Raw genomic sequence first — 22,669 nt, forward strand, 5'->3', positions numbered from 1 at the left:
AGTGGATTAAATACATTTTCCCTCATCAAGCTACATACAATACCCCATAATGACAAGTCGAAAACCACCTGTGGTAAATTCAATTGATTATAATTTATTTGTAAAGGCACACACCTGTCTATATAAGGACACACAGTTGACAGTGCATGTCAGAGCAAAAACCAAGCCCTGAGTTTGAAGGAATTGTCCACAGGATTTTGTCAAGGCACAGATCTGAGGAAGGGTACCAAAACAATTCTGCAGCATTGAAGGTCCCCAAGAACACAGTGGCCTCCATCATTCTTAAAGGGAAGACGTTTGGAACCACCAAGACTCTTCCTAGAGCTGACTGCCCAGCCAATCTAAGCAATTGGGGAGAAAGGCCTTGGTCAGGGAGGTGACAAAGAACCCGATGGTCACTCTGACAGAGCTCCAGAATTTCTATGTGGAGATGGGAGAAACTTCCAGAAGGACAACAATCTCTGCAGCACTCCACCAATCAGGCCTTTATGGTAGAGTGGCCAGACGGAGGCCACTCCTCAGTAAAAGGCACATGATAGCCAGCTTGGAGTTTGCCAAAAGGCACCTAAAGACTCTCAGATCATGAGAAACACGATTCTCTGGTCTGATGAAACCAAGATTGAACTCTTTGGCCTGAATGCTAAGCGTCACATCTGGAGGAAACCTGGCACCATCCCTACGGTAAAGCATGGTGGTGGCAGCATCATGCTGTTGGTATGTTTTTCAGCAGCAGGGACTGGAAGACTAGTCAGGATCGAGGGAAAGATGAACGGAGCAAAGTACAGCGAGATCCTTGATGAGAACCTACTCCAGAGCTCTCAGGACCTCAGACTGGGGCTAAGGCTCGCCTTCCAACAGGACAACAAACCGAAGCACATAGCCAAGACAATGCAGGAGTGGCTTCGGGACAAGTCTCTGAATGTCCTTGAGTGGCCAGGCAGAGCCTGGACTGGAACCTGAACACTGGGGAGACCTGAAAATGGGAGAAACTCCTCAAATACAGGTGTGCCAAGATTGTAGCGTCATATCAAAGATGACTCAAGGCTGTAATAACTGCCAAAGGTGCTTCAAACAAAGTACTGAGTAAAGGGTCTGAATACTTCTGTAAATGTGATATTTCAGTTTTTTATTCTTTACACATTTGTAAACGTAAATTGCTTTGTCATTATGGGGTATTGTGTGTAGATGTATTAACAAAAAAAGTAGCATTTTTTAAACTAGGCAAGTCAGATTGATCAGGGGGGAAAAAACAATTTAATACATTTTAGAGTAAGGCTGTAACGTAACAAAATGTGGAAAAATTAAAGAGGTCGTTACCCCAGAAATTGTTAGCCCAGAAATCCGTAAGTGTTATTACATACAGCCTGGAAGAACTATTGGATATCAGAGAGACGTCAACTTACCAGCACAACCAGCACTACTACCAGGAATGCAATTTTTCCAAAGCAGATCCTTTGTCTGCACCTCCCAGGGCATTTGAACTGATTCCAGAGGCCGACCCAAAACAACGTCGCCGGAGAAGAGGGTGCCGAAGCGTTCTTCTAGTTAGCCTTTGGAGGCGCGCACACCACCCACCGCTTCCGAGTATATTACTCACTAATGTCCAGTCCCTAGTTGACAAAGTTGACGAAATCAGGGCAAGAGTTGCTTTCCGAAGAGATTTCTGGGACTGTAAACATACTCTGTTTCACAGAAACATGGCTAGCTTGGGATATGCTGTCGGAGTCGGTACAGCCAACGGGATTTTCAGTGCTTCACGCCGACAAGAATAAACATCTCTCCGGTAAGAAGAAGGGCGGGGGTGTATGTTTCATGATTAACGACTCGTAGTGTAATCGTAAAAAACATACAGGAACTCAAGTCCTTTTGTTCACCTGACCTAGAATTCCTCACAATCAAATGCAGACCTTATTATCTCCCAAGAGAACTCTCCTCGGTTATTGTCACAGCCGTGTATATCCCCCCTCAAGCCGATACAAAGACGACCCTCAAGGAACTTCACTGGACTTTATGCAAACTGGAAACCATATATCCTGAGGATGCATTTATTGTAGCTGGGGTTTTTAACAAAGCTAAATTGAGAACAGGGCTACCTAAATTCTATCAGCATATCGAATGCAGTTCACGAGCAAGTAACACGCTCGACCATTGCAACTCTAACTTCCGCGATGCATACAAGGTCCTCCCCCACCCTCCTTTTGGCAAATCTGACCATGACTCCATCTTGTTGCTCCCTTCCTATAGGCAGAAACTAAATTAGGAAGCGCCCGTACTTAGGTCTATCCAATGCTGGTCTGACCAATCGGATTCCATGCTTCGAGATTGTTTCAATCACTGGGATATGGACTGGGATATGTTCAGGGTAGCCTCAGAGAATAACATGGATGTATACGCTGACTCTGTGAGCGAGTTTATTAGGAAGTGTGTAGGAGATATTGTACCCACTGTGACAATTAAGACCTTCCCTAACCAGAAACCGTGGATGAATGGCAGCATTCGCGCTAAACTGAAAGCACGTTCCACCGCATTTAATCATGGCAAGGCGACTGGGAATATGGCTGAATACAAACAGTGTAGTTATTCCCTCCATAAGGCAATCAAATAAGCAAAGTGTCAGTATAGAGACAAAGTGGAGTCGCAATTCAACGGCTCAAACATGAGACATATGTGGCAGGGTCTACAGACAATCATGGATTACAAACAGAACACTAGCCCCTTCGCAGACATTGACATCCTGCTTCCAGACAAACTAAACACCTTCTTTGCCCACTTTGAGGACAATACAGTGCCACCGACGCGGCCCACTACCAAAGACTGTGGGCTCTCCTCCGTGGCCAACGTGAGTAAAACATTTAAAAGTGTTAACCCTCGCAATCCCCACATGCTTCAAGATGGCCACCATTGTTCCTGTTCCCAAGAAAGCAAAGGTAACTGAACTCAATGACTATTGCCCCGTAGCATTCACTTTTGTCATCATGAAGTGCTTTGAGAAACTAGTCAAGGACTATATCACCTCCACCCTACCTGACACCCTAGACCCACTCCCATTTGCTTACCGCCGCAATAGGTCCACAGACAATGCAATCGCCATCACACTGCACACTGCCCTATCCCATCTGGACAAGAGGAATACCTATGTAAGAATGCTGTTCATTGACTCCAGCTCAGCATTCAACACCATAGTAACCTCCAAACTCATCATTAAGCTTGAGACCCTGGGTCTCGACCCCGCCCTGTGCAATTGGGTTCTGGACTTCCTGACGGGCCACCCCCAGGTGATGAAGGTAGGAAACAACATCTCCACTCCGCTGATCCTCAACACTAGGGCCCCACAAGGGTGCGTTCTCAGCCCCCTCCTGTACTCCCTGTTCACCCACAACTGTGTGGCTATGCACGCCTCCAACTCAATCATCAAGTTTGCAGATGACACAACTTGATTACCAACAACGGCGAGACAGCCTACAGGGAGGAGGGGAAGGCTCTCGGAATGTGGTGTCAGGAAAATAACCTCTCACTCAATGTCAGCAAGACAAAAGAGATGCTCATGGACTTCAGGAAACAGCAAAGGGAGCACCCCACTATCGACATCGACAGGACAGCAGTGGAGAAGGTGAAAAGTTTTAAGTTCCTCGGTGTACATATCACCGACAATCTGAAATGGTCCACCCACACAGACAGTGTGTTGAAGAAGGCGCAACACCGCCTCTTCAACCTCAGGAGGCTGAATAAATGTGGCTTGTCATTGAAAACCCTCACAAACGTTTACAGGTGCACAATTGAGAGCATCTTGTCGGGCTGTATCACCGCCTGGTACGGCAACTGCACCACCCACAACCACAGGGCTCTCCAGAGGGTGGTGCGGTCTGCACAACATATCACCGGGGCAAACTACCTGCCCTCCAGGACACCTACAACACCCGATGTCACAGGAAGGCAAAAAGATCATCAAGGACAATAACCACCCGAGCCACTGCCTGTTCACCCTGCTTCTATCCAGAAGGGGAGGTCAGTACAGGTGCATCAAAGCTGGGACCGAGAGATTGAAAAACTGAGTCTATCTCAAGGCCATCAGATTATTAAACAGCCACCACTAGCACAGAGAGGCGGATGCCTACTTACAGACTTGATACTTTAATACATGGAACACTAGTCACTTTAATAATGCCACTTTAAGAATGTTAACATATCTGGCATTACTCATCTCATACTGTATCTATAGACTGTATACTGTATCCTACACTATCTCTTCTATCTTTCGCATCTTAGCCGCTCTGTCACACCTCATCCATATATTTTTATATTTATATATTCTTATTCCATTCCTTTACTAGATTGTGTGTATTAGGTTTTGTTGTGGAATTGTTGATATTACTGCTGTACTGTCGGATATAGAAGCATAAGCATTTCGCTACACTCGCAATAACATCTGCTAACCATGTTTATGTGACCAATAAAATTTGATTTGATTTTGATTTGATTTATTTGAGGTTTCTGTTTCTGCTCAGCTCTCCTCCCACAGCAACCCTATCCCTGGGCTGGTGTGTGGTAACCGCTGTGTGGTTTGTGTTCCAGACGCAGAGGTGGCAGAGAGGGAATTGGTGTCGTGTTGGACTCTCCTGGCCTGTGTTGCCCCAGTCTCAGTCTTGTTCAGCGCCCTCTGTCTCTTTGGACTCTGTTTCCGGTCAGGTGAGCTTTCTGCAATTCCTTGGCTTGCCGCCCTATATTTATAGAGGAAAGTTTGCACTTATTTCTCATCAGTGCATCAAACAGATGCATATGCCAAAGGAGGGTCAACCAGTTATTAAATTCAAGGGTTCAAATAATTTTCCCAACCTGCACTGTGAATGTTTACACGGTGTGTTCAATAAAGACATGAAAATGTATAATTGTTTGTTATTAGTTTAAGCAGACTGTGTTTGTTTATTGTTGTGACCTAGATGAAGATCAGGTTCAATTTTATGACCAATTTATGCAGAAATCCAGGTATTTCCAAAGGGTTCACATACTTTTTCTTGTCACTGTATATTATTTTAGAGAAAGAGATTTTCTTTAGCAAGTAATACCAAAATTCTTAAAAAGATAGGAGTCAAAATTATTGGCACCCCTGTTTACAACACTCCATCACCCTACCCTTGCGAACATAACGACACAGAGCCTTTTTCTAAAATATTTATCCGATTGGAGAACACATCGGAGGAATCTTAGACCATTCCTCCATACAGAATCTTTCCAGATCCTTGATATCCTTCGTCTGCGCTTATGGACGGCCCTCTTCAATTCAAACCACAGGTTTTCAATGGGGTTCAAGTCGGAAAATGTTGATTTGTGGTCAATTAACCACTTCTTTGAGGATTTTGATGTGTGCTTGGGGTTATTGTCCCGCTGGAAGTTCCACTTGCAACCAAGTGTCAGCCTCCTGGCAGAGGCAACCAAGTTTTCACAGCTGACAGGTGTGGCATATCCAGGAGCTTATTAAACAGCATGATCATTACACAGGTGCAGCTTGTGCTGGGGACCATAAAAGGCCACTGTAATATTTGCAGTTTTGTCACAACACAATGCCAGAGATGTCTCAAGTTTTGAAGAAGCGTGCAATTGGCATGCTGACTGAAGGAATGTCCACCAGAGCTCTTGCCAGATAATTTAATGTTAATTTCTCTACCATAAGCCGCCTCTGACAACGATTTAGAGAATGTAGCAGTATGTCCAACTGGCCTCACAACCGCAGATCGCTTGTAACTACGCCAGACCAGGGTGTCCACATCCGGCTTCTTCACCTGCAGGATCGTCTGAGACCAGCCACCGGACAACTGATGAAACTGTGGTTTGCACAACTGAAGAATTTCTGCACAACTGTCAGAAACCGTCTCAGGGAAGTTCATCTCCGTCCTCACCAGAGTCTTGACCTGACTGCAGGTAACCAACGTCAGTGTACATATGCTCACTTTCAATGTCCACTAGCACACTGCAGAAGTGTGATCTTCAAGGATGAACCCCGGTTTGATCAGGCATAAGCTACGGACAATGAACACAATTGCATTTTATCGATGGCAATTTGAATCCACAGGGATGCCGTGATGAGATCCTGAGGCCCATAGTCATGCCATTCATCCGCCACCATCACCTCATATTTCAGCATGATAGTGCACTGCCCCAAGTCGCAAAGATCTCTACACAATTCTTGGAAGCTGAAAATGTCCCAGTTCTTCCATGACATGCATACTCACCAGACCTGTCACTCATTGAGCTTGTTTGGTATGCTCTGGATCGGTGTGTATGACAGTGTGTTCCAGTACCCGCCAATTTCCAACCTTCGCCCAGCCATTTAAGAGGAGTGGGACAACATTGCGAAGGCCACAATCAATAGCCTGATCAACTCTATGCGAAGGCAATTTTGGCTAATGGGGGTCTACTTTGATATTGTTGCATGTTGCGTTTATATTTAACATCAACATCAACTAACATCAAGGCGGTGGCCCGTTCCTGTAGGTTCATGCTCTACAACATCCGCAGAGTACGACCCTGCCTCACACAGGAAGCGGCGCAGGTCCTAATCCAGGCACTTGTCATCTCCCGTCTGGATTACTGCAACTCGCTGTTGGCTGGGCTCCCTGCCTGTGCCATTAAACCCCTACAACTCATCCAGAACGCCGCAGCCCGTCTGGTGTTCAACCTTCCCAAGTTCTCTCACGTCACCCCGCTCCTCCGCTCTCTCCACTGGCTTCCAGTTGAAGCTCGCATCCGCTACAAGACCATGGTGCTTGCCTACGGAGCTGTGAGGGGAACGGCACCTCATTACCTCCAGGCTCTGATCAGGCCCTACACCCAAACAAGGGCACTGCGTTCATCCACCTCTGGCCTGCTCGCCTCCCTACCACTGAGGAAGTACAGTTCCCGCTCAGCCCAGTCAAAACTGTTCGCTGCTCTGGCTCCCCAATGGTGGAACACACTCCCTCACGACGCCAGGACAGCGGAGTCAATCACCACCTTCCGGAGACACCTGAAACCCTACCTCTTTAAGGAATACCTAGGATAGGATAAAGTAATCCTTCTCACCCCCTTAAAAGATTTAGATGCACTATTGTAAAGTGGCTGTTCCACTGGATGTCATAAGGTGAATGCACCAATTTGTAAGTCGCTCTGGATAAGAGCGTCTGCTAAATGACTTAAATGTAAATGTAAATGTAAATATTTTTGTTCAGTGTGGACTACTAATAAACACACTAACAAATTATCATGAGGCTAATTGTTCATATAAGTAAACAAATGGAAAAGGAATACCACAAGAATACAACTAGGTAGCATTGTCCAATATTGGTGCTGTATAGATGCTGTGACTACAGCTTTTCAATAGTGAAGTTCTATGTACTTAAAAATCACACTTTTACCAAAATAACCTGTTTGGGATAGGGGGCAGCATTTTAACATTTGGATGAAAAGCGTGCCCAGAGTAAACTGCCTGCTACTCAGTCCCAGTTGCTAATATATGCACAGTATTAGTAGATTTGGGTAGAAAATACTCTGAAGTTTATAAAACTGTTTGAATGATGTCTGTGAGTATAACATAACTCATATGGCAGGCGAAAACCTGAGAAAAAATCCAACCAGGAAGTGGGAAATCTGAGGTTTGTAGGTTTTCATCTCATTGCCTATCAAAGATAGTGGGATATTGGTCATATTGCACTTCCTAAGGCTTCCACTAGATGTCAACAGTATTTAGAACCTTGTTTGGTGCTTCTACTGTGAAGGATGGGGGAATGAGGGCTCTTTGAGTCAGTGGTCTGTCAGAGCACGTTCACGTGAGAGTTAGCTTGCGTTCAATTGCATTTCTACAGACAAAGGAAAGGAATTCTCCGGTTGAAACATTATTGAAGATTTATGTTAAAAACATCCTAAAGATTGATTCTATACATCGTTTGACATGTTTCTACAGACTGTAATGGAACTTTTTGACTTGTCGTCTGGACCTAGTGATTGCGAATCATGAATTTGGATTTGTGAACTCAAGGTTCGAACAACAAGGAGGTATTTGGACATAAATTATGTACTTTAATCAAACTGAACAAACATTTATTGTGGAACTGGGATTTCTTTGGTGCATTCTGATGAAGATCATCAAAGGTAAGTGAATATTTATAATGCTATTCTGACTTCTGTTCACTACACAACATGGCAGATATCTGTTTTGCTTGTTTTGGTCTCTGAGCGCCATACTCAGATTATTGCATGATTTGCTTTTTTCGTAAAGCTTTTTTGAAATCTGACAAAGCGGTTGCATTAAGGAGAAGTATGTCTATAATTCTGTGCATAATAATTGTACAATTTATCAAAGTTTATTATGAGTATTTCTATAAATTGATGTGGCTCTGTGCAAATTCACGGGATGTTTTGGAGGCAAAGCCAAATGTAAACTGAGGTTTTTGGATATAAATATTAACTTGATCGAACAAAACATACATGTATTGTGTAACATGTTGTCCCAGGAGTATCATCTAGCGGAACCCCGTTCCCAGACAGGATAACTGATTTAAAATATGTGGTTAGATAAGGCGGAGTCACTGGAAATAAAGTATAATGTAAATAAAAAATGCGCTCTTATTTTAGGTCATTTTATTACCCTTGAACACACATCCATAATAGTGGCCTATCAGGTAAAGGCTATATCTACACTGGATAAAAACTCAATCTTATGCTAATCCTATGACTAAAACAAATAAACCTGGTTATTTAGTTGATATAGAAATGTATAGTATTGATCTGATGATACATCTCTTCATTTTCTGATCAACCTATTTGGTCCTTCTGTAGCTCAGTTGGTAGAGCATGGCGCTTGTAACGCCAGGGTAGTGGGTTCGATTCCCGGGACCACCCATACGTAGAATGTATGCACACATGACTGTAAGTCGCTTTGGATAAAAGCGTCTGCTAAATGGCATATATTATTATTATATATTATTTACTTATCTTTCAAACATTGTCTTAATGCATTACAACACTTCCTTTCCACAATAGCTCTCTTGAACCGGAGATGATTCCTCAGGCACATAGACCAGCCAGTAACTCTCTCTCCATTTCTGGGGGTTGATCCTATTCTGTAGCACCACCTTGTAGGTTTTGTTATCTACTTTGGACATTAATCTCTTGGAGAACTACTCAGCTATGTTAATGTCCAGTGTTGAGTAGACTCCTCTTCCTAAAGTAGCACCAGCTCCATCATTCCTGATGATGCCCTGGGATCCGTCCATAGCAGGTCTGTAGAAGGACACTGGCCAAGCCTCGTCTCCGGTCCCCAACCATCCATCTCCATCCCTGTATTTGTTAAAAACCTTCAGGGCAATGTGGTTCCAGCCACAGTGTCTGGCATACATACAGCTCCTTTCCCCCGAGTAAACATGGTTTCCCCATACTTAACATTTGTAAGGTCGTAGTCATACCGAGAATCAAGGAACTCATTCGTGTTCACAGAAACAGTGGTTTGTGGAATGGAAAAGCATCTGGTAAATCTAAGGCACGTGGTAAAGAAAATGTCCCCAAATTTGGGTATTCCAGCTCTAGAAAGCCCTCTTGTGAGTTGAACTCCTTTAGTGCGACCACATTGACAAAGTCCTGTGGGGTTAGTGAAAGTGTTCCCATGGTGGCTGATTCCACCTTGCAACCCGAGACAGTAGACAGAGCCTCCAAGATGAGATTTACGTTTGGCATAGTGAGAGCAAGAAGGCAGAAAAACTCGTAAATCTGAATGAAAAAATCCTTCCCGTGTGTGATCAGCACAACGGTCTCTGCTCTTGTACTTTCTATACATAGACTGTGCTGTGGAGTGTAATTTTAACTTTGCATTCACTTCCTGCTGCAGTGACAAGAAAGGCAAGTAAGACAGTGTATTGTAAACATAGAAAGATAATGTACAAATCTTGGTAATCCCCATTCTTGTTATGGTTGAATGGTAAATGTAAACACAATCAAACAGTTAATACTTTGAGCGTATCTGAAGTTTGACAAGTTTACTTAAAGAGACATTATGCTCCAAAACCAGAGTTAGTCTATTGCAAATCTGCAGTTGATTCATGCATTTTTTTCCTTTAAAAGTAATAATATGTCACCATTGATTATTGAAGAATATCACTTATAAATGCCTCATGTGCTTAGTTCAACTGTCCTACCCCATCAAAACCCCAAATATAAGATTGTTTTACTCCAATGTTTATAAACACTGTAATTGTAACAAACACAGTATATCCTCAAAACATGATGAAAATATAATTTGATCTCATGGATGGTCAGTCCTTGCATCCGTAGCTCTGCCTATGAATTTGAGAGTGGTTCCATCTCTCCAGACCCATTGCTCACCTATTTACCAAAGCAGTGGTGGGGTTACCTTTTTCTTATTGTTTGAACTGCAGATTGCCCCTTTAAAACTAAATTGTTCCCTCTTTCAGGTAAAACAACATGTTTGTGCAACACCTGTGTGAACCGGAATTCAAGTCTCAAGGTAAAAGTACTTCTGTAAATGATTGAGTCGTAACAGTTAGGACTAAACCTTATCTAACTGTAAATGTACGCCTGAGCGGTTTGGATGGCATGATGGTAATATTTCATCTCTAATCATGATCGATATGTTTTCCACAGGAAGTGGATCTGCAATATGCCAGTCTGAAGCACATTGGTAATGCCCGCCCCGCTGATCAGCGAGTGCCAGGATTGGGCCAGGGGGATGTCACCTATGCAACAGTGGCCCAATGTGTTCACACAGGCACATGATACATCACATGTACTTCTGACATGGTTCTTGGAATATCCATTCTTGATGGAAATAAGATTGTATTTTGATTCATGCATGTATGTGTGTCTCTGTAAATGTTGAAAAGGCTAATGTAATAATTATTGTTAATGTTCTCCAAAGAATCTCAATAAAAACATTTTAAGGCAACACGATATATAGAATTAGTTGGATAAAATAATCATATCTTGGGTACCTTGAAAGGCACAAATAAATCTACTATATTATTAAAGAGCAACTTTTGTAAAATGTAGTTGTACTGTAATAAAACTAAATAAAATACTGTCTGTTAAGGAGTCAAACCGTCAAATCAATGAGTTATTCTCTTCAAACCCTGGAATGCTGGTCTAGCAGTGACCACAGCGGATTAGATGACGTGATGCAGGTCTCCCTGTAGCCTCGATCTTTCCCTCCAGTTCTGCCGACCCAGAGATGCAAACTGAACCTCAGTGTCTTCCATATGAGAAAGGCCCTGAGACACAAACATTAATTTCAGCAATGCTTTCAGTTTACAATGAGATGTATTCATTTGCACTCACTTCTTCCCCATCACCCTGTGTGATCTCAGACCCTATAAGACAAAATATGAAACAATCACTTGTTTTCACACAAACCCTACTTTTGGGACTTTTCTGGTAGCAAACAATTAGACAGTGTTCTTTACCTAGATTTGACAAGCACCTAGTCTGGAGCTCCTTCCTGCTTGTGTCCTCTCACTATAGGAAATAAGGTGATCGTATCACATGTTTGTTCAGTCTATCAGCAAAAGGCCCAGCATTCCAGCCAAAAGCAACACGACGCATAGTCCAACGACAGCTTTCATCACCACAACTGAAAGACAAAAGCACAGTTCAATATGTGTAAATGTCACCTGTATTAAAGATAGCAGGTCGAAACTTCTTGCTCTCTGTAGTGAGCACAGCACGGAGGGTTGCTAACGACAAACATAAAGCTGGGTGGGCACTTATGTTCTTGTTTATCAAGACTCTCAGTTTTGACCAACACACACTGCCATTTTAGTTTCACCACAAAGAGCAAAAACAGAGATTTGATATACTTTTCATTCAGTCTAATTTGTGTCTGAATGTCTGTGGACAACCTACCATTTGTAGGTCCTTATCTCTCCCAACAACATCTGAAAATATATGGTGAAGAATATAGGTCATGGAATTTACTTTCACAGTGTTACTTTCATACTTGTGATAAGAATTGCATAGTGTTGCTGTGTGTTACCTGTTTTCATAACAGCAGTGGTACTCTGGATGTTGAAGTGATCTGGGTTTGCAAAAATAAATTAATAATCAAGTCAGGCATAAGCATGGCATTTTAAATGAAAGGGGAATGGGATTAGAGGTTTCTCTAAAGTGTGGTTCCCCCAACGCTTTGTCTCACTGCTTTTTACTAGGAAGTGATGAAGTTGATTGTTGAGCCTGATCTTTTAATTAAATGAAAATGTCACTGTTAAAATAAAACACGGACAATTAAATAGATAAAATGCTATTTGGAAAGCTCCTACCTGTCAACACTGTTACTTTAGCTGCCGTTTCCCCATTACACAGGTTCTCTCCAGAGTCCCCAGGATGCAGATTGAGGTTCTGCATGGCTCCATCTTCATCAAAGGAAAAACCTGTTCTGTGGGTCCTCCCTCTCCCTTTTCCTGTTTTGCATGTTTCACTATCTTTCTTGAAGAACCACCTCTGCTTGGCTTTTCTAGATACTGTACAGGGCAGCAATAGGGTTCTGCCAGCAGAACGCTAATTTATATGTGTTCATGAAGTAGCATCTGAAATCAATAGAAATTGCTCATAATTATTCTGATACACTATGATTTCTCCCAGTAGCTAGAATGACTACTTCCTGTTCTTATGTTTTGTTAATTTTGTCTTGGATAGAAAGAAGGTTTGAGTGCTGTGCGTGTAGTACTCAATGCACATAACAAAATGTTCACTGTAGCTGTTACACTGGAGGTGAGGAGAATCATTAGGAAACACAAAAAACGTACAAATATTTCACCAGAACTCTTATTATAACTTTTATTATTACGTGTTATTACTTTCCTATTATTTCTCTATTTTCTCTCTCTACATTGCTGGGAAGGGCCCGTAAGAAAGCATTTCACTGTCCATCTATATGCCATTTAGCGTCTGCTAAATGGCATATAATCTAAAACCTGTTGCTAACGAAGCATGTGACAAATAAAGTAGATTTGGATTTGATACTTGTTAAAAGTTGCTGGGAAGGGCCCGTAAGAAAGCATTTCACTGTCCATCTAAAACCTGTTGCTAACGAAGCATGTGACAAATAAAGTAGATTTGGATTTGATACTTGTTAAAAGTCATTCATCAATTTAATTGAATTACTTTCAAGGACAGTTGCAGTGCGTGGGTAAAATCACTTGGGAAGCCAAACCAGAAATAAAAGGCGTATTACAACCTACATGTGGTGAGGATTGCGTTGTTTGCTCTATAACCTGTTAGTTCATATGCCTTCCGGCAGTGGCGACTTTAGCATGTAATTCTTGGTGGGGCAAAACAAAAAATGTATAAAAATTATGCATTCCATCAAAGCCACTACACAACACAACATAACACTAAACAATACATTAATTGGACTATAACGGTGTCAAACGGGTCCCACAAACTGTTAGTGCCTACATTAAGCTGTCCCAAAAACAGAGTCCCAACACCTTACCACTGCTACACCTGGCTATCAGCGGAACCTTGTCTGGCAGGGAAACAGTTCATTCAGCCTCATTTACTGCATTTTAAAAAACATAGCTGATATGGCTGACTTGCTTAAACAAATGTGTTTTTACTGACAATTGAGATGAACAAACTATGGCATAAGGGGACGACAAGCGGATAAGAGGAAATCCGTAATTTCGATGAAGACATTAATGAGCGTGATAGGATGGACGTAGTCAATATAAACATGAGACCTCAGGATAAGACCCAGCTGCAGACAGTTTGAAGTAACAAAAGTTTATTACAAAAACAGGGGACAGGCAAACTACAGGTCAAGGGCAGGCAGAGGTCAGTAATCCAGAGCAGAGTCTGAAAGGTACAGAACGCCAGGCAGGCTCAGGGTCAGAGTGGGAAGAATGGTCAAAACCGGGAAAACTAGAAAACAGGGGCTAGAGAGAAAACAGGAGTATGGGAAAGCGCTGGTAGGCTTGACGAAACAAGAAGAACTGGCAACAGACAAACAGAGAACACAGGTATAATGGGATACAGGGCAGATGGGCGACAACTGGAGGGGGGTGGAGACAATCACAAAGACAGGTGGAACAGATCAGGGTGTGACAATAACTACAATAAATGTACAGCGACAGAATTCAGAACATGGGCCATTCTTACAGTATTCTCCCTGTACACCAAATCAGAACCGTAGGATAAATAAAGGGGGCATATAAGCAGACAATAAAAGCTCTTACAATATTTGATGATTACATTTCTCTAAAACAGGCTATAGGCTACATTTGCACCACCAAGTCAGAACAATAGGCTGAATTATGAGGGGAAAATGGACCAAATTATTTGGGTGAGGCACATGGGCTACTAACAGTTTACTACACAACATACACTTAGTATTAATTTCTTGGCTACAGTATACATATCTCCCTGGCACATTACATCATTTATGCAGCATACAACACATTTTTGGACTCACCTTGTTGTGCTGTGCTCACTTGGCGTGACGGTGTTTCGTGGGAAAATGTTGTCATCAAACTTCAAGTTTGGCATTCAATGGATTTATGTTGCTTTCAAAACAACTGGGAACTCAGAAAAATGTTGAATCATGATGACGTCAGTGATCTTCAGGTCGGAGCTCTAGAAAGAGGCCAGAGTTCCCGACTTGCAATGCCGAGTTGGATGACCGTTCCAACTGGGAGAGCTTTTTATTCAGAGTTCCCAGTTGTCTTGAACTCACTGAAGTCTGAGATTTCCCAGTTCCGAGTTTCTAGTTGTTTGGAGTGTCTCAGAAGTCATGCTGGATTGACAGCATGGCCAATGTTGGATGTATATCCTTTTAAGCTTGGAAAAGAGACCATTTCACCCAGACTTAGACCACTCGCAGTTAGCCACTGATTCCTTCTAAACCAATCATTGTTGAATTTGCGATTTCCAACTTGTTGTATAATGTTTATGTCCAATTAGCACCGATACATTTTATCTATAATTTCTCTTCATATGACAAGAATTGAAAAGGTTTTGCCAGTAGATTGTCAAATTCATGATGATGACTGCTAGCTTGCTAACTAGGATTTTGAAAGTATGATGTTGACATGATCAGTCCAATCAAAGCTACTGTAGTTTTAACTTGATTTGACATAATTCTATCTATAGCCAATGACCTTGAGCCTTCTTGGATGGGCACTTCTAATGTAACTCTGTGGCAGCATCCAAGGGGCTTGAATTTTCAGACTCTACCTGTAGATTTTGCGATGACGTAGTTTCCCCATGAGTGAAAGAACACTGAGCATGTTGCACATGGTGCAACTAGAGCACATTTCTAACCCCTAAGCTCCGTATACTCCGCTGGCTGCCCCACCACCACAGAAAGCACTGAGCTAGGCTGAAACACCTGTATTTTAGTGCTGCCTTACTCAAGGAAGCAAAAAAGAGACCAAGTTTGTGTCTCTCACCGGTCTCAGTCTCTGCCATACATTTTCATTGTAACAGACAGGGACTTGATTGACTCCTCCTCGAACTTGCAAGTTGTGAGCCTGAGCAGCAGTACGCATCAACTGAGCTACCAGAAACTAAACTAAGGAAATAAAAAGGCATAGCAAGTGACATTTTCCAAAACCGCAGCTCAGCCTCAGTGCAGCAAATGTCAAATGTGGTCATCTCTCTAGGGTACATAAGAATTTCCCCATTCACTCAATCACCATATACTGTACCATAGGCTTTCTCTTTAGAACTTCATCAGGGTTGTCTAGTGGTGAATAGACTGTCATCTTTACAGGTGAAATATCCTGCTATTATGGGAAAATTCGTCTACCTGCTCATTTTCTTTTGTAAGTATATTGTTGGATGGATAGATGGATGGATGGGGATACTGACAGACAGACTGATTGATTGATTGATAGAAAGACAGACAGACAGACAGGCAGATACTTGATATATAAATTGATAGATAGCAGAGAAGGCTGGTGGAAGGGGCAATAGGAGGACGGGCTCTTTGGAAGGGCTGGAATGTAATTCATGGAACGGAGTTCATATGGTTTCCATATGTTTTATGAGTTTGATATCATTGCCTTCACTCCATTCCAGCCATTACAATGAGCCCGTCCTCCTATAGATCTTTCCACCTACCGGCACTGATAGATAGTTTGCAAATGGATTCAATAAGCTATTTAATGTTATTTTCTAGATGTTTCTGGACTACACTTTCTGTCCGCATCAGCTGTGGTCCATTTTGTTCAGGCTGGACAAAATGCTTCCCTGTCGTGCAACCTCACAAACAGCAGAGAAATAATCTGGTTCCAAATGCGCTCAGAGGAACTTGTCACCCTTATAACTGTTACCTGGAATTCACATTTTCTAAATACTGCAGAAGTTATTAAGGAAGACATGGGTCACTTTGAAACAAAGGAAAACAACAGTTTGGAGATCATTGTGGTGACAGAAGCAGATTTGGGATTGTACTACTGTGCTGGTCGCTACAATGGGACAGTGCGATTTGGAAAAGGCATCCGCCTGACTTTTACAGGTATGTTGTTGGTCATCATTATGTAGTCAAATGTATTTGTCCCAGTCTAAAAAATGCATTAGCTTGTCTAGTGTACTCAATAGATTTTTTAAAAATTGTATTTATTTATTTTTAACCTTTATTTAACCAGGCAAGTCAGTTAAGAACATATTCTTATTTTCAATGACGGCCTGGGAACAGTGGGTTAACTGCCTGTTCAGGGGCAGAACGACAGATTTGTGGTTAGAGCATTAGACTAGTAACCGCAAGGTTGCAAGATCAAATCCCTGAGCTGACAAGGTAAAAACCTGTTGTTCTGCCTCAGAATAAGGCAGTTAAGTGTTCCATGTAAGCTTTTCAAGATAAAAAGATTTTGAGGAAACAAAGGCCACATGAGACCACACGGAGGGCCCAAAAAATACAGTTGACCATGTGGGTCACATATCAGACAAAGCTCAGTCTGCTTTCTCTACTCACCAGATTAGTTGGTTTGTTTGTTTTCCTGTTTATTTTTTTATATTTGTTATTTAACCTTTATTTAACCAGGTAGGCTAGTTGAGAACAAGTTCTCATTTACAACTGCGACCTGGCCAAGATAAAGCAAAGCAGTGTGAACAGACAACACAGAGTTACACATGGAGTAAACAATTAACAAGTCAATAACACAGTAGAAAAAAAAGAAAAAAGAGAGTCTATATACATTGTGTGCAAAAGGCATGAGGAGGTAGGCGAATAATTACAATTTTGCAGATTAACACTGGAGTGATAAATGATCAGATGGTCATGTACAGGTAGAGATACTGGTGTGCAAAAGAGCAGAAAAGTAAATAAATATAAACAGTATGGGGATGAGGTAGGTAAATTGGGTGGGCTATTTACCGATAGACTATGTAGAGCTGCAGTGATCGGTTAGCTGCTCAGATAGCAGATGTTTAAAGTCGGTGAGAGAGATAAAAGTCTCCAACTTCAGCGATTTTTGCAATTCGTTCCAGTCACAGGCAGCAGAGAACTGGAACGAAAGGCGGCCAAATGAGGTGTTGGCTTTTGGGATGATCAGTGAGATACACCTGCTGGAGCGCGTGCTACGGGTGGGTGTTGCCATCGTGACCAGTGAACTGAGATAAGGCGGAGCTTTACCTAGCATGGACTTGTAGATGACCTGGAGCCAGTGGGTCTGGCGACGAATATGTAGCGAGGGCCAGCCGACTAGAGCTTACAGGTCGCAGTGGTGGGTGGTATACAGTGCTTTAGTAACAAAATGGATGGCACTGTGATAAACTGCATCCAGTTTGCTGAGTAGAGTATTGGAAGCTATTTTGTAGATGACATCGCCGAAGCCGAGGATCGGTAGGATAGTCAGTTTTACTAGGGTAAGTTTGGCGGCGTGAGTGAAGGAGGCTTTGTTGCGGAATAGAAAGCCGACTCTAGATTTGATTTTAGATTGGAGATGTTTGATATGAGTCTGGAAGGAGAGTTTACAGTCTATTAAGTGGCAGGTAAAGAGCGCGTGTTCTATACGTCTTCATAAACAGTGGTTGATTATCAGTGTACATACATAGGCATCCTTTCTGTTTGAGGTTTCTGTTTCTGCTCAGGTCTCCTCCCACAGCAACCCAAGCCCTGGGCTGGTGTGTGGTAACCGCTGTGTGGTTTGTGTTTCAGATGCAGAGGTGGCGGAAATGGAGGTGGTGTCGTGTTGGACTCTCCTGGCCTGTGTTGCCCCAGTCTCAGTCTTGTTCAGCGCCCTCTGTCTCTTTGGACTCTGTTTCCAGTCAGGTGAGCTTTCTGCAATTCCTTGGCTTGCCGCCCTATATTTATAGAGGAAAGTTTGCACTTATTTTTCATCAGTGCATCAAACAGAAGCATATGCAGTTTAATACATTCACGTCCATAATTATTGGCACCCTTGATAAAGATGAGTAAAAAACACAATAAAATAAATAATACTGAGCTATATTGCATGAAAAAAGGGGGTAATTATATTGTTTAATAATAATACAATAGCTCAGAGGAAGAGATTTCAAAAATACAAAAATTCTTGAAAAGATAGGGGTCAAATTTATTGGCAACCCTGCACTCCATCATCCTACCCTTGCGAGGATAACGACACTGAGCCTTTTTCTAAAATATTTTATGAGATAATGAGTGTGATTAACGGGGGATGAGCTAGAGCGGTGTTTGTGAGACATTGGCACATCCCGAAGGGTCCGGGGCCGGGTCGTTTTACAAACACGTCTGTGGAGTCCGAACGGTTTGAGCTACAAACTATTAAAAGCTATCTGTTATCTGCTATGTTTTCCTCTATGACGCTCACAAGATACAAAAGAGTCAATACAAGGTAAAGGTGTCTTCTACTTGGAAGATCATAGGAAGTCCAAGGCCATAGTTTCTATAATACTGTAATAAGCTCACGGTTGCTGCCACAAACTCCAAACTTCACACAGTTGTCAATTAGTAGTTAGATATTTATTTCCCACTGAGCCAAAAAACGTCATTATATTTATCAGGTTTTTGCTTTTGCTGACCCAATTCTTTTATTGACATGTCTCTATAAAACTCATGAATGTTTATTTCAAATAGTTTTGTTAAAATACTATAGTGTGAGGCTAAATGTAAGGGCTGGACATGCAGATAAATGAAAATACGATGCACCTGAGCTCAATTTCGAATCTAATAGCAAAGGCTCTGAATACTTATGTAAATGAGATATTTTCGTTTTTTATTTTGAATAAATGTACAAACATTTTTAAAAAAAATCTATTTTCGCTTTGTCATTATGGGGTATTGTGTGTAGATTAATGAGGTAACATTTTTATTGAATCCATTTTATGAATCCATTCTATGGTGTTTAGGGCTTTTAAGCTGGAACTAATGTACCAAAAGTCTGGGAAATATGTCATTGTACATACAGCGGGGAGAACATGTATTTGATACACTGCCGATTTTGCAGGTTTTCCTACAAAAGCATGTAGAGGTCTGTCATTTTTATCATAGGTACACTTGAACTGTGAGAGACAGAAAATCACATTGTATGATTTTTAAGTCATTCATTTGAATTTTATTGCATGACATAAGTATTTGATCACCTACCAACCAGTAAGATTTCCAGCTCTCGCAGACCTGTTAGATTTTCTTTAAGAAGCCTGTATTAAGCTGTATTAACTGCACCTGTTTGAACTCGTTACCTGTATAAAAGACATCTGTCCACACACTCAATGAAACAGACTCCAACCTCTCCACAATGGCCAAGACCAGAGAGGATGTAAGGACATCAGGGATAAAATTGTAGACCTGCACAAGGCTGGGATGGGCTACAAGACAATAGGCAAGCAGCTTGGTGAGACGGCAACAACTGTTGGCGCAATTATTAGAAAATGGAAGAAGTTCAAGATGACAGTTAATCACCCTCGGTCTGGGGCTCCATGCAAGCTATCAGCTCGTGTGGCATCAATGATCATGAGGAAGGTGAGGGATCAGCCCAGAACCACACGGCAGGACCTGGTCAATGACCTGAAGAGAGCTGGGACCACAGTCTCAAAGAAAACCATTAGTAACACACTACGCTGTCATGGATTAAAATCCTGCAGCGCACGCAAGGTCCCCCTGCTCAAGCCAGCGCATGTCCAGGCCCGTCTGAAGTTTGCCAATGACCGCCTGGATGATCCAGAGGAGGAATGGGAGAAGGTCATGTGGTCTGATGAGACAAAAATAGAGCTTTTTGGTCTAAACTCCACTTGCCGTGTTTGGAGGAAGAAGAAGGATGAGTACAACCCCAAGAACACTATCCCAACAGTGAAGCATGGAGGTGGAAACAAAACATCATTCTTTGGGGATGCTTTTCTGCAAAGGGGACAGGACGACTGCACTGTATTGACTGGAGGATGGATGGGGCCATGTATCGCAAGATCTTGGCCAACAACCTCCTTCCCTCAGTAAGAGCATTGAAGATTGGTCGTGGCTGGGTCTTCCAGCATGACAACGACCCGAAACACACAGCCAGGGAAACTAAGGAGTGGCTCCGTAAGAAGCATCTCAAGGTCCTGGAGTGGCCTAGCCAGTCTCCAGACCTGAACCCAATAGAAAATATTTGGAGGGAGCTGAAAGTCCGTATTGTACCAGCAACAGCCCCAAAACCTGAAGGATCTGGAGAAGGTCTGTATAGAGGAGTGGGCCTAAATCCCTGCTGCAGTGTGTGCAAACCTGGTCAAGAACAAAAGGAAACGTATGATCTCTGTAATTGCAAACAAAGGTTTCTGTACCAAATATTAAGTTCTGCTTTTCTGATGTATCAAATACTTATTTCATGCAATAAAATGCAAATGAATTACTTAAAAATCATATAATGTAATTTTCTGCATTTTTGTTTTAGATTCCGTCTCTCACAGTTGAGGTGTACCTATGATAAAATTACAGACCTCTACATGCTTTGTAAGTCGGAAAAACCTGCAAAATTGGCAGTTATCAAATACTTGTTCTCCCCACTTTATAATGGAGACAAACTGTCACTTAAGTATTGGTTTATCCTTGAGAGCAAATTCCAAATGCCTGAAGCTACCACGTTCAACTGTACAAACAATAGTACGTAAGTATAAACACCATGGGACCACACAGCAGTCATACCACTCAGGAAGGAGAAGCGTTCTGTCTCCTAGAGATGAACATACTTTGGCGCAGAAAGTGCAAATCAATCCCAGAACAACTGCAAAGGACCTTGTGAAGGTGCTGGAGGAAACAGGTACAAATATATCTTTATCCACAGTAAAACGAGTCCTATATCGACAAACCTGAAATGCCGCTCAGCAAGGAAGAAGCCACTGCTCCAAAACCGCCATAAAAGGTCAGACTACGGTTTGCAACTGCACATGGCGATAAAGATCATACTTTTTGGAGAAATGTCCTCTGGTCTGATGAATGAAAAATAGATCTGTTAGGCCATCATGACCATCGTTATGTTTGGATGAAAAAGGGGTATGCTTGCAAGCCGAAGAACACCATGCAGCTTTACTGCAGGAGGGACTGGTGCACTTCACAAAATAGATGGCATCATGAGGGAGGAAAATTATGTGGATATATTGAAGCAACATCTCAAGACATCAGTCAGGAAGATAAAGCTTGGTCGCAAATGGGTCTTCCAAATGGACAATGACCCCAAGCAAACTTCCAAAGTTGTGGCAAAATGGCTTAAGGACAACAAAGTCAAGGTATTGGAGTGACCTCAATCCTATGGAAAATTTGTGGACAGAACTGAAAAAGTGTGTGCGAGCAAGGAGGCCTATAAACCTGACTCAGTTACACCAGCTCTGTCAGGAAGAAAGGCCCAAAATTCACCCAACTTATTGTGGGAAGCGTGTGGAAGGCTCCCCAAAAACTCTTGACCAAGTTAAACAATTTAAAGGCAATGATACCCAATTGAGTGTATGTAAACTTCTGACCCACTGGGAATGTGATGAAAGCAACAAAATAAAGTGGTGATCCAAACTGACCTAAGACAGGGAATTTTTACTAGGATTAAATGTCAGGAATTGTGAAAAACTGAGATTAAATGTATTTGGCTAAGGTGTACAGTATATAATCTTCCGAATTCAACTGTATACACTCAAAGGACAGTTTATTAGGCACACCCATCTAGTACCGGATCGGACCCCCTTTTGCCTCCAGAACAGCCTGAATGAATGGCATCACGCTGTTGCTGCAGTTTGGACGGCGGGGACATTCAGGCTGTAACCTGCCCATTCCATCTCATCCAAAAGATGCTTCTTCTTGTTTTTAGCTGATAGAAGTGGAACCTGGTGTGGTCATCTGCTGTAATAGCCTATATGTGACAAGGATCGATGAGTTGTGCATTCCGAGATGCCGTTCTGCACACCACTGTTGTACTGATCTGCTATTTGCCTTTTTGTGGCCCGCCTGTTAGCTTAGATGATTCTTGCCCTTCTCCTTCGACCTATCTCATCAAAGAGCTGTTTTCACCCACTGGACTGTCACTGACTGGATGTTATTTTTAATTTTTTTTTGTCAAGCCATCGTCAACCACAGGCCACGTTTAACCACGCCAGCCCAGGATCTCCACAGCCAGTTTCTTCACCTGCAGGATCGTCTGACACCAGCCAGCTGATGAAATTGTGGGTTTGTACCACTGTCTCAGGGAACCTCATCTGCATGCTCACCAGGGTCTTGACCTGACTGCAGTTTGACGTC

General features: G+C 42.4%; 2 protein-coding genes and 2 long non-coding RNA genes across 8 annotated transcripts in view; 2 read left to right on the plus strand and 2 right to left on the minus strand.

Moving 5' to 3' along the window:
* The window catches only part of LOC118399323 (uncharacterized), a 13,577-nt gene extending 2,373 nt beyond the window's left edge, over positions 1–11,204 (plus strand). For 2 of the 3 annotated variants that reach the window (XM_052472053.1, XM_052472052.1), the window contains 3 exons: positions 4,573–4,686; positions 10,437–10,489; positions 10,627–11,204. In XM_052472053.1, coding sequence (XP_052328013.1) covers positions 4,573–4,686; positions 10,437–10,489; positions 10,627–10,758 — 299 coding nt within the window. In that variant the 3' untranslated portion in view covers positions 10,759–11,204. Of the gene's footprint in view, positions 1–1,693; positions 2,083–4,572; positions 4,687–10,436; positions 10,490–10,626 lie in introns of those variants that run through there. The other variant, XM_052472054.1, reaches the window with a different exon arrangement.
* Positions 8,022–22,669, minus strand: part of LOC118399333 (uncharacterized) — a 24,846-nt gene continuing 10,198 nt past the window's right edge. For both annotated transcript variants that reach the window (XR_004828814.2, XR_004828812.2), the window contains one exon: positions 8,022–10,375. This is a non-coding gene — a long non-coding RNA (uncharacterized LOC118399333). The remainder of the gene's footprint in view (positions 10,376–22,669) is intronic.
* On the minus strand, positions 11,121–12,385 carry LOC118399335 (uncharacterized). The gene is made up of 5 exons (XR_004828816.2): positions 12,294–12,385; positions 12,011–12,052; positions 11,881–11,912; positions 11,442–11,608; positions 11,121–11,249 (listed from the first exon to the last, which is right to left on the minus strand). It is a non-coding gene; the product is annotated as an uncharacterized LOC118399335 (long non-coding RNA).
* The window catches only part of LOC118399324 (uncharacterized), a 10,064-nt gene continuing 3,083 nt past the window's right edge, over positions 15,689–22,669 (plus strand). Inside the window, exons 1-3 of one of the 2 annotated variants that reach the window (XM_035795333.2) lie at positions 15,689–15,797; positions 16,154–16,492; positions 18,134–18,247. In XM_035795333.2, the coding sequence (XP_035651226.1) occupies positions 15,764–15,797; positions 16,154–16,492; positions 18,134–18,247 (487 nt within the window). In that variant the 5' untranslated portion in view covers positions 15,689–15,763. The remainder of the gene's footprint in view (positions 15,798–16,153; positions 16,493–18,133; positions 18,248–22,669) is intronic. The other variant, XM_052472055.1, reaches the window with a different exon arrangement.

This window comes from Oncorhynchus keta, chromosome 20 (genome assembly GCF_023373465.1).
Source record: "Oncorhynchus keta strain PuntledgeMale-10-30-2019 chromosome 20, Oket_V2, whole genome shotgun sequence".
Lineage (NCBI taxonomy): Eukaryota > Metazoa > Chordata > Actinopteri > Salmoniformes > Salmonidae > Oncorhynchus > Oncorhynchus keta.